This window comes from Bos grunniens, chromosome 16 (genome assembly GCF_055505025.1).
Source record: "Bos grunniens cultivar Pamir isolate PY7600 chromosome 16, Bosgru_T2T1.0, whole genome shotgun sequence".
NCBI lineage: Eukaryota > Metazoa > Chordata > Mammalia > Artiodactyla > Bovidae > Bos > Bos grunniens.
Window position 1 is genome coordinate 25,936,471 of NC_141180.1, and position 12,835 is coordinate 25,949,305.

At 39.6% G+C, this 12,835-nt stretch overlaps 1 protein-coding gene across 12 annotated transcripts in view; it reads right to left on the bottom strand.

The window, feature by feature from the left end:
* The window catches only part of KLHL20 (kelch like family member 20), a 72,278-nt gene that overhangs the window by 50,673 nt on the left and 8,770 nt on the right, over nucleotides 1-12,835 (bottom strand). For 3 of the 12 annotated variants that reach the window (XR_015143227.1, XM_086343730.1, XM_086343739.1), the window contains exons 1-2: nucleotides 6,451-6,580; nucleotides 5,458-5,521 (exon numbers count right to left, since the gene is read on the bottom strand). The exons of 2 other annotated variants lie outside the window; for them this stretch is intronic. Coding sequence is in view for 7 of the 10 variants with exons in the window: in XM_086343730.1 (XP_086199856.1) it covers nucleotides 5,458-5,480 (23 nt within the window). In the remaining 3 variants the exon portion in view is untranslated. Of the gene's footprint in view, nucleotides 1-5,457; nucleotides 5,522-6,092; nucleotides 6,581-6,644; nucleotides 6,808-12,835 lie in introns of those variants that run through there. 7 more of the 12 variants (XM_086343731.1, XM_086343740.1, XM_086343733.1 and 4 more) reach the window with 6 other exon arrangements.

Below are 12,835 nucleotides of genomic sequence, written 5' to 3' on the forward strand. Positions count from 1 at the left end.
TCTCATTGGCAGCACTGCGTTACACGTTTTTCTTATTTAGTTGCTAAGTCATGTCTGACTCTTTTGTGACCCCAAGGACTGCAGCCTGCCAGGTTCTTCTGTCCATGTGATTTTCCAGGCAAGAATACTGAAATGGGCTGGAATTTCCATTTCCAGGGGCTCTTCCCAATCCAGGGATCGAACCTGTGTCTTCTGCGTTGGTGGTGGTTATTTTATCAGTGAGCTACCAGAGGAGTCCCATACGTGTTACATAAGCCACCCCCAAATGAAAATAATATTAAAGATATAAAGTATAACATTTATTTTTCTTGTGTCTAAATAGAAGGACGAGGAAAGGGAGATGTGTTGAGCAAGCCAACCTACAGGGTATGCCACACCAAGAAAGAGCCAAATCAAGCTGGTGTATCTTATAATTTATTTTGAGGAATACATTTTAGACTGACTAGAATAAATCAGCGGAGAAGGCAATTGCACCCCCTCCAGTACTTTTGCCTGGAAAATCCCATGGACGGAGGAGCCTGGAAGGCTGCAGTCCATGGGGTCGCTGGAGTTGGACACGCCTGAGCAACTTAACACTTTCACTTTTCACTTTCATGCACTGGAGAAGGAAATGGCAACCCACTCCAGTGTTCTTGCCTGGAGAATCCCAGGGACGGGGAAGCCTGGTGGGCTGCGGTCTATGGGATCGCACAGAGTTGGACATGACTGAAGCGACTTAGCAGCAGCAGCAGCAGCAGAATAAATCGGAAATTCTAAAGACAAGAGATCTGAACGGGATTTGCCTTTTGATGTTGAACTCAAGGACCTCATCTGATCTTCACCATGAGTGCACACTGTCAATAAAAACTCTAGATACAACTAAATAAGACCCAAAGAATCTAAAGCTTCTTACCCACTGATGAACCTTCACTGGGTTTTCATCTTAGGCCCCATCTGAGACACCCCTGGTACTCCCTAGGATTCTGTTTTTGGCATTCTCCTTTTCTGTTCTACTCTCATTCACACATACAACTTCAAGAATCTTCTGCATACTGGTGACTCACAATTTTCAAACCATTCTTCTGCTATAGACCCATATTCCAATTATATGCTGGCTATCTCTGCCTGGCTGTTTCCTAGACATAATAATCTAAAGAATGTAAGAGAGAATCTATTCTTGGCTTAGTGAAATCTGTTCTCTTTCTGTATTTTTTATTTCATTATGGCAGCACTAACCTGAGATCTTTGGAGTTGCTTGTATCATTACCTTTTCCTCACTCTATATTCACCAAATCCTTTTGATTTTACTATTAAACAAACTCTCAATTCCAAACTCTTCTCTCAATCCCTACTGCCATGTATCTACTTCAGGCTCTCATCAGCTTTAACTACCACAGCTTCTTTTTTCCTTCATTGCTGCACAGCTTGTGGGATTAGCTCCCCAAGCAGGGGTTGAACCCAGACCCTCAGCAGAGAAAGTGCAGAGCCCTAACTTCTGGACCAATAGAGAATTCCCCACAAACTCCTTTAAATTAGTACTTTTTGCTATCCTTTCTTCCTTCTTTCTAGTCCACATCCTATCTTCTTAAATATCAGCCCAAAGAACAAATCTCAATTGTATAACAACATCCATTGGTTCTTAAATACCTAAAGGGTATAGACTCTTTCCAGTGGTTGTAGCCTCACTTTTCGTGCTCTTTCCCCCTACCTTCCTTTCCCTTCTTCCTCCCTCATATACTCTATACTCCAGATATACTTACCATTCTATACATGTCATACACTTTCAGATCTTGGGGTCTTTTTGTTTTTTGGGCAGCACAGCCGTTCCTTCTGTTTATGGCATATTTTACTATCTCCCTTCTTTAATTCTTATCCTTTCAAGTATATTCTTTACTTTAAAACAAATTCTTATCCTTTCTAGAAGATCCAGCTCACATATTACCAACTCTGTGAAGCTTTCTTCATCTCTACAAAGCAGAGGTGTACATCTCTATTAAAATCCTTCATGATGCATTATAGTATCTATTTACATGTCTTTCCATCACTTTACCTGTATATATGCAGTAAACAAACATAAAACAAGTACGATATAAATGATGAGTGAATAAACCAATTCATAATAAAATCGGGCCCAGTTTCCTATATTTAAGATGGAAGAATTATACTGCAAAATATTTTAGTGTCTCTAAATTATACCAATGATTAAAAAATAATATCTTGGGAACTAGTCACACTGTTGGTTAGACTATAGACAGGTATAATCTCTAAGGATGGGAATTTGTAATTCAAAGTTTTAAAATGCACATACTCTTTGGGGAATTTTATATCTAAGAATTTATTTTATACTTATACAATTGGTCAAAAACCACATACAAAGACATTCATAGAAGAACTGGTTGTAACAGCAAACTATAAAATAACTTAAATGTCTCTCGAAGGGACTGGTTAACAGTACCTACAAGTAACAGGTGGGTCTAAATATATTTGTCATAATTTACTGCTTATTTAACTTATATGCAGAGTACATCATGAAAAACGCTGGGCTGGAAGAAGCACAAACTGGAATCAAGACTGCCAGGAGAAATATCAATAACTTCAGATATGCAGATGACACCACCCTTATGGGAGAAAGTGAAGAGGAACTAAAACTCCTCTTGATGAAAGTGAAAGAGGAGAGTGAAAAAGTTGGCTTAAAGTTCAACACTCAGAAAACTAAGATCACGGCATCTGGTCCCATCAATTCATGGCAAATAGATGGAGAAACAGTGGAAACAGTGTCAAACTTTATTTTTCTGGGATCCAAAATCACTGCGGATGGTGGTTGCAGCCATGAAATTAAAAGACACTTACTCCTTGGAAGGAAAGTTATGACCAACCTAGACAGCATATTAAAAAGCAGAGACATTACTTTGCCAACAAAGGTCCGTCTAGTCAAGGCTATGGTCTTCCCAGTAGTCATGTATGGATGTGAGGGTTGGACTATAAAGAAAGCTGAGCGCCGAAGAACTGATGCTTTTGAATTGTGGTGTTGGAGAAGACTCTTGAGAGTCCCTTGGACTGCAAGGAGATCCAACCAGTCCACCCTAAAGGAGATCAGTCATGGGTGTTCATTGGAAGGACTGATGTTGAAGTTGAAACACCAATACTTTGGCCACCCAATGTGAAGAGCTGACTCATTTGAAAAGACCCTGATGCTGGGAAAGATTGAGGGCAGGAGGAGAAGAGGATGACAGAGGATAAGATGGCTGGATGGCATCACCGATTCAATGGACATGGGTTTGGGTAGACTCCGGGAGTTGGTGATGGACAGGGAGGCCTGGCATGCTGTGGTTCATGGGGTCGCAAAGAGTCGGACACGACTGAGCGACTGAACTGAACAAGATAATATGTGAAGTGAAAAAAAAATAGAGAAAAATGTGAATAATTGCAAATATCAGTGCTTTTTAAAAAGAGGAGATGTTCTACATATGCATTACAATACTGTGAAAGAATATGTAAGAAATTGTTTTCAAGTGGTTCCTCTGGAGAGGAAAATTGGGAGCTACAGTCAGCACTGGGAGACTTAAGTTTCACTGAATATCCTATTTTATCTTGGAAATTCTGTAGCATTTACACATAATAGCTAGTTAAATAAATTAATGCAATGAAGCTTTGCTAACAAAATGCTAACTGGCTTCATAAAACTTTATGATTAAGCATCAGAATACCCTAATGTTTTTGCAATCTTTTCCTGTTCGTAGCTTTTTTCCCCCTCATGGGAAAAGTCTGTAGGTACTTCAGCTATTCAGTCATTCAAACAATTATTCAGTGATCACCAGGTGCCAGGGATACAAAGATACAGAAGACACATGAGACTCAAAGAGCTTCCACTGTAGCAGAGAGAATGAACATGTATTCAATATAAACAGTTATTTCTCATTCAAAGCTTCTCCAATAGCTGGTAAGCATAAACCCAACCTTACTTTCCAGAGACTGCTGTCTGGGTTGCTGGCAGCAAGAATCACAGCCCAATAAGGAAAGGGTAGGGAATGTGACCACAACTTAACGCAGGTAGCAGGTAAAAGTAAAACCTGGGAGCAATGATAGGCCAAGCTCTGGCCAAGTGATGGTGATGAAAAAAGAACAGTAACTCAACAATTAATGGCACCAGAATTCTCCAACATGATTTTAAACAACTGGCAATATTTCATAATAAAGCAAGACAGAAAAATGAGTGATTAAGTAAATATTTTATATAGGAATTAATGACAAATGAAAAACATCCCCATGCTTCCTTCTCTTTTTTTAAAAAAATAAGTTCCTATTTTAACAATTACATATGACATTTATGGCAGCTGAGGATGAGAAGCCATCAGTGGTTTTTGCAACCATGTTAGAAGCTGAAGTGACGAAGCATTTAATATACATGTTGTTAATGTCTTCATGTACTTGCAGTCAAATATTATTTCTACTTTAGAGTAAGATACAAATAAGATTAAGTGTACTATGATTTTATATCCATAACATCTTTACATCTGGAGATCTCAAATCATTTGCAAGCATTCATTAATTCCCAATATCCTGGTCAGGTACATTAGGGAAATAAACTGGGGTGACTTCTAGCAAAAGTGACACAACGAAGGTGACTAGGTCAAGGTGAATCAATAAACCCTTAACAGATTTGGAAAAAATATTTATATTCTAGTTCTTCCTCCTGGTTCTAAGTCATACTCCTATCACAACATGTTTCTTCTAAGGGTCTGCTAGATATATTTATTTTTGATGTTAAACAAAAAAGATTAAATACAGTTAAATAAATGTAAAATGAGTTTTAAAAATGAAGGACTAGAACTGGGGTGATTTTCAATAAGGATTTGAGTCCTGTTTGTTAGAACAGATTGAGAAAAAACATTATTAAATTCTAGGGTTAGGAAGGCCTAAAATTGTCTATATTTTCCCATACATTGTTCTATTTTTCTATGGACTAAGTTATTACGTCCAATACCTTTTTTAGTCCTCAAACAATCTTCCCTGCAATGCAGCTATTTTAATTAATAGAACAAATGTACATTGAACATCAATAAAATAACCAAAACCATAATTACACATTCAATACAGTGTATTATAAGTAATCATTAGTCTTATAATGGCAAAAGAAACCTCTACATTCTATAGGTAATTGAAAACCATAATCAACTCATATAGTATTATAGTACATTTAATGGTTACCACAAAAAATTACCATGTAAAAAGGAAAGTGGAAATGTTAACTACATAAACCTCCTAGCACTCTTTAGAAATTTAACTTTTATATTTTACTCTATTTTAAAAACTATTAATTTCTGATATTACTTTTGATTTATTTTAGAACAAGAATCATTAGTTCCAAGCAGAATTTGGTAAGATTTGAAAAGCTTTAAAAATTTTTTAAAATGAAACCCTGGATTATTATGTGAATTTCACTTAGTGAAACTGAAGGATTTCTTCCTAAATGCCTACCTGCGCATTGGCTTTCCTTCCATGCACCATGAAAAGTACCCTTCACCACACTCTAAAGCCGAACCTAAGACAACAGAAAAGCAGTAACTTAATAAAAACTATTTCTGATCTTTCCAGTAACAATCTCTATACAATGATTTCGTTCAGTGATAAAGAATTTTATATCCTATTATATTACACGACAGGCCTTTTGCAGATGCACACTCATAACCCTTACCTAGTTCCTTTAAGATGACCATCTTTACTGTGAATGCTAAAACGATTATACGTAAAGTTGAGGGAAAGTGCGCCAAACAGTCCCAATTGCTAGGCTACTCTTGTCTCTCTCCAAAAAGTACTCCGGAGACATTTAACTCTGACCGCACTATCAACGATTCCCTACAGAGTATTCACCAGATAGCCACAGCAATACTAGCATGATGGATCGGGTAGCGAACACGCTGGCTTAACAACGGATCTGAAAGCTGGTGACTTGTCCCGAAGCGATATAAGAATGAGCAGGTACTTGCCTTTAAAAATAAACAACTCCGTTTCCGACAGCCCAGACAGAACAGAGCAGAGAAACTATGGCTCCAATACTAACATTCTCTTTACCAGCCCTTCCCTCAGTTCCCGAAACGATGTCCACCACCCACCTGGCAAGATCTCGCTGGTCCCCGGGTTAGGTGGGACGCACAGTATCCACTTCCTTCCCCCCAGATTTCAACCTCTGTCTAGGGAAGCTGTCCAGGGTGCGGAACCTCACGCCCTCAGGCAGACCAGCCCAGCACCTTCCGTGGCTCCGGGGCAGGGCTGCAGCCCGCTTGAACGCCGTTTGGTGCCCCGCAAGGCCCAGCCCCAGTGCCCCAACAGTCCCTTCTCGGTGCCCACTGACAGGTGGCGGGCGAAGCACGGCCCCTACCCAATGGGCAGCCCCGCAACTTGGGACCGCAGATTTACAAAGCGAGTCCAGGGCGCTGTCCACTGTCCTCTGCTCTAAGACTGCTAACCTACCGGCTCCGACACTTTCTCCTCTGCCTTAGTCTCCTCTGCCTCCTCTGCCCGCCGCCTCCTCTCTGGCTCCTTCTCTGCCTCAGCTAGAGCAAGGAGGATGCGGCTCCTCCAGCTATTTCCTCCCCACCCCTCGCCCCACTTCAGCCGCAGGAAGTGGTCCTGTTACTAAATCGTTCCCTCTGGAACCCACATACTTTACCAAGAGGTTCCGGCCCAGATCAGGATATAGCTGCGCTCTTTGTTGGGGCTTCGGTCCCCTCAAAGACTGCCTGTCCTTGTACCCAGTTCCTTGTATCCCGAGGATGTGCGAGTTCATTGCTGAACTGGCAGTGTTTGACTACTGAAGGCTTCTCCTTTCTGCTTTGTTTTCCTCAGCAGAAGTCAATAGGAAGATGGGAGGAGTCACAGAAAGCCAGGAATTGTGATTTATTTGTAGCTGGTACGTCTCCTGTTGGCACGATTTTTTCCCTAATTGTGGGTTGAATGATTGACACATGTGTACATGTGGTTGACATATATCTATGAGGCCACTCCCGTGTGCAAGCTGCTGAGGATCCTCAGACAGATCAGAAATAGACCTGATTTTCCAGATTTCCCAGGTTGGCTTTCAAGACCCCAGGGTTTTATTCAGGATTTTAAGGTTATGTCAGATTGCCCTTTCACTTAGTATTCTATAACAAACACTTCACCAAATACTGCTCTGAATTCACTTTAGCATTAGGGAGGAAAATAATTTTTTTTTTTTTTCAATTTGTCCCTTGCCTGATTTTCCCACAGCACATAGCCACCTATTTTTCACTATATGTTTAGAAAACAAGTGATAGGGTGGAGGATACAATGTCAGTAATATTAGTGAAAGGCTGCTGCTGGTTTCCCGATAACTATTATAGGCTAAGCATGAACTTAACCACATTTTCTTTAGCTGTTCTTCACAATGGAATCTACACAGATTTTTGCAGTTGTTTCTGAAAGGGAAAGAATATCTTTTGTTAATTAGCTTGTAGTGGGAGATGCATGGTCTTTAGATCCAGACACCCATAGTTTCAAATTGTAGCCCTACGACTCACTAGATTGGTGGTCTTGGTCAAGTTTCTTAATCTCTTAAGTATTAGTTTCTTTTGTGTAAAAGAGAAACAATACCCTTTTTTACACAATTTTTGAGAGGGGTAAATTATAATGAAGATCATGTTCTGTGTCTGGCACTTAGTAGGCACTCAACAGATGTCAGTATTCTCTCCTCTTACCTTAAATGGACTTATTAATTGAGCACTTATTGCATGTCAAGTACTATGCTAGGCTTTGGAAATGGTCGTGAACAAGATAGACACTATCCTAAATTCTAGTGCTCATTCATGTGGTTATTGTGGTGCCCTGAGGACAAAAGAACAAGATGAGCAAGAAAGGTGTTGGAATGTAGGAACAGAAAAAACCAGACCCTTATCACCCTTCCCAGCATGTTGTAACTGTTGTGGAATTTTTGAGCCCTCTTGAGTAGCGTGGCCTGTCCCCCTCTTACCCCATGTAAGGAAAGGTATTTGTCTTACTCTTCTCCAAGGCCTGTATAGGGAATGTATACATACCTCATTCAATCAGCAAATGACTCACAAGACACCTACCCTGTTCCTTGTCCCCTGACTATAAAAACAGACCAAAGACCAACATTCAAAGTCAGCTCTCCCTGACTCTCAGGAAGCTGGCCCATTTTACTGGCAGTACCCACCTCTTCCCCCACTCTAATAAATTCTATTCTCCTTTCATTCTGCCTCGTGTTTGGAAATTCTTTTCCAATCTGTGCATGGACCACGACATTTATGATAGTTGATTTTCCAATATGTTTTTCATTATGAGTAATTAGTCTAAACCACCTCCATGCAAATGACCAATACAGACTAATAAGAAATCAGAAGAAATCTAATGGGGACTGTGGGATAAGATTCCCTAGCATTTTTAGAAGAGATACAAGAAGAGATAGCATCTTTTCCCTTTGGCCACTGTTATGCCTGGATGAGACACCTGGAAGCACCACAACCATTTTGTAACCATGAGGGAAGGCAGAGGAGAATGAAGCTAGACAATAAGGGAGGTAGAACAGAGAGACTGAAAGAATTTGGGTCCTTCAATTGAATTTTTAAACTACTCATTCTCCCTTGCCCACAGACTTTCTTGTTGCTGGATTGTAGTTATATGAAATAATAAAAATCATATTTTTAAATGGGGGTTTCTATTACTAGCAGCCAGAAGCATACTAATGTGTGTAAAAGGATATAGACTAATCAAGTAAATAACTAAGTAAAATAATTTCAGCCACTGGCAAATGCCATCTAGGAAGGAGCCAAACAGGTGATGGTATGGAGAGTGAGTATTTTGAGACTACTTTAAATAACATGGTCAGGGAAGCACTCTCTGAGGAGGTAGGTTGAGATCTGAAAGGTGAGGGAGAAACATCCAGGTGGAAAGCTGGGAGAAGAGTGTTTCAGGTACAGTGAATAGCAAAGGGAAAGGACCTGAAGCATAAATGAGCTCTTCCTGTTTAATGAACCTAGAAAAGGCCAGTTTGACTAGAAATAATATTAGACATGCTGCTGCTGCTGCTAATTTGCTTCAGTCGTGTCCGACTCTGTGCAATCCCAGAGACGGCAGCCCACCAGGCTCCCCCTGTCCCTGGGATTCTCCAGGCAAGAACACTGGAGTGGGTTGCCATTTCCTTCTCCAATGGATGAAAGTGAAAAGTGAAAAGTGAAACTGAAGTTGCCCAGTCGTGTCCAACTCTTCGAGATCCCATGGACTGTAGCCTACCAGACTCCTCCGTCCATAGGGTTTTCTAGGCAAGAGTACTGGAGTCGGGTGCCATTGCGTTCTCTGAATATTAGACATGAGGTAAGAGAAATAGGTATTTTGGTCATCTGATGCGAACAGACGACTCATTGGAAAAGTCCCTGATCCTGGGAAAGATTACGGGGAGAAGGAGAAGAGGGTGTCACAGGATGAGATAGCTGGATGGCATCACTGATGCAATGAACATGAACTTAGGCAAACTCTGGGAGATGGTGAGGAACAGGGAGGGCTGGGGTATTGCAGTTCATGGGGTTGCAAAGAGTTGGACATGACTGGGTGACTGAACGACAACAACAAAGAGCAATAGGCAAGAACAAGGTCATATACTGTCTTCTAGGCTATTGTAAGAAATTCTGATTTTATTTTAAATTCTCTGGAAAAATATGTGGAGATATTTCAGCTCAATTTAGGTTTAACAATTGATCCTAAATTCAAAACCTTGAAAATTAGAAGAGGAAAATGCAGATGTTCCATTATTAACTACAGGGACAATCACATGTGGGAAAGAATATGGATGAATATTTCCAGAAATGTTCTTGCTATGATTGATGGTAAATAAAGGCTGGTTTTATTTAAATTTGGGGACTTTAATAAAGATATTTTTCCTTTGTATGAATCAATCATATAATTAATTAATGGCTATAATACAAAATAGCTGCCTTTCATAGCTAATCATTAGGCCTAGAGTGTGCGAATGACCTATAAAGGAACCAAATGTAGACACTAAGATGCTCTCAGTTTTTACTTCTCATCTGGGAATTTGAGGTAGACTTCGAGTGCAAAATAATAAGACTAAGCCAGAAAGCAGTGAATTTTGACAGGGGGTATAGGACATCCTAGGGATTTTTAGGATCTTTGAATTGGAATATGGTTGGTTTTAGGTAACATCAATTTAAATCTATGATTTAACAGCGATGAACATGGATCTCGAGTAAACAACCCAGTTGTACTTACATAAACTCCTCTGTAAAATGGAAAAAAAGCACATTAAAATATTCATGGTGCTATAGGAAGTATTAGATAATCACCACAAATTCTACAAAAACAGCCTTAAAAACAAAACACTAGGAGAGACAGATTATCCCCACTCTACAGATGAGGATGTTGAGGCATACAGGTAATTAAATCACTGACTTAAGATTCTGCAGCTAGTTAGTGTTAAGCTAGTAGGTAATGAAGTATTCACTTAAATAAAATCAATCTAACACCACTCCCCCTCATCTTAAAATTTAAAAATCTATCACTATGAATTGTGGGAAAAGCTTCTGCACAAAGCAAAAAGGCAACCTGCTAAATGGGAGAAAACATTTGCAACACATATATCTGATAAGGGGTTAGTATCCAAAATATAAAAAGAACTCACACAACTGAACAGCAGAAAACAAACAAAAAGCAATCTAATTTAAATGGGCAGATGATCTGGATACACATTTTCCCAAAGACTTACAGACGGCCAACAGGCACATGAAAATTTGCTCAGCATCACTAATGACCAGGGAAATGCAAATCGAAATTACAATGAGATATCACCTCACACCTTTTAGAATGGCTGTAATAAAAAAGACAAGAAGTCAGGTCAGCTCCCCTGATGGTGCAGTGGATCTGCCAGCCAACGCACGAGACAGTTGGATACCTGATCCACATGGTGCATGATCCTACACAGATCCCACATGATGCATGATCCCACATGAGTCTATGCACCACAATTATTGAGTCTGTGTGCTGAAAATACTGAACCCATGAGCCACAACTACTGAAGCCCAAGCACCCTAAAGCCTGTCCTTTGCAACAAGAGAAGCCACTGAAATGAGAAACCTACACACTGCAACTAGAGTAGCCCCTCTCTCTGCAACTAAGGAAAAGCCTACACAGCATCCAAGACCCAGAGCAGCCAAAATATCAGTGAAAATGTGGAGAAAAGGGAATACTGTGTACTGTTGGTGGGAATGTAAACTAGTGCAACCATTATGGAAAACAGTATAGAGGTTCCTCAAAAAATTAGAAACAGAGCTACCATATGATCCAGCAATTCTGAGTATTTATCTGAAGAAAATGAAAACACTAACTTAAAAAGATATATACACTTCCAAGTTCATTGCTGCATCATATACAATAGTCAAAACATGGAAACAATCTGTGTCCATCGATGTATGAATGGATAAAGAAAATGTGGAGGGACTTCCTAGGTGGTCCAGTGGCTAAGACTCTGTTCTCCTAATGCAGGGGGCCTGAGTCTGATCCCTGGTCAGGGAACTAGATCCCAACTAGGTATTGCTTTTATCTTTAAAATATGTATATGAATTATAGGCAAATTGTTACTGTTTGAATGGCAAATATGTTAATGTTTGAACCTCCTTTAAATGATTTGATTTAATTATGCTCCTTAAAAACTATAACTTAATCACATTCCACCCTTGCTTAAAATATAATATAGATTCTCAGTTATCCACAGGATAAATTTAGACTCATAATTAAAGCCTATCAAAATCTATAGGACTAGTCAGCACCTAATTCAGAGGTTCTAAATCTGAGTTGGCTGTATGCCTTCAATATACTGTGAACCCTCTGCATTTAAATGTGAAGGCATGTGATGTGATTGCCTCCAGAGTCCCACTGCTTTCATTAAGGAGAAAGTGACCTAAATTAGTTTCAAATTCAAATCTGTTCCCTGCCTCCTACTAACACTCCAGTCATATGATGAATAAGTTATTAGCTAGGGTAAAGCAAAGTCATTTCACAAAATGGGATTATTTTGTGGTAGAGAAACAATCTAACATTTAAGTAACACCAATCATAAATGGAATCACCCCTGGATATTCATTGGAAGGACTGATGCTGAAGCTGAAGCTCCAATATTTTGGCCACCTGATGTGAAGAGCCAACTCACTGGAAAAGACCCCGATGCTGGAAAAGATTAAGGGCAGGAGGAGAAAGGGATGACAGAGGATGAGATGGTTGGATGGCATAACCGACTCAGTGAACATGAGTTTGAGCAAACTCTGGGAGATAGTGAAGGACACGGAAGGCTGGTGTGCTGCAGTCTATAGGGTTGCAAAGAATTGGACAAAACTTAGCAACTGAACAACAACAATGACAAAATCACAAATGGGTACAATTTTATTTCATTATTAATAACTTAGGAGGCAATAGGTAACTGAAGTCCATAAAAATGCAGGCAGACTTTAGAGCTATTCCCACAAGTAAAGAAATGGAGATTAAATAAGAAAAAGGATACCTCTAAGCATGCTGTGAACATATTACTGAGGAAAAGAGTAAATTCTCTTGGATGAGTTCTATTCAGATACTGGGTTTTCCCAGTGACTCAGTGGTAAAGAATCCACTTGCAATGCAGGAGAAAGACATTCTTGTTACTGGAGAAGACAACTCAGCTTTATAGAGATGACGGTGCTCCATAAATACATTTATAAATTTAATGCAATCCACGTAAATTAATATTAGAGTTTTGACAGAGTTAGCTGAGTTGATTATAACATTCATATGGAAGAACAGACAAATAAGAATATCCAGAAACAGACTAAAAATGGAAGCA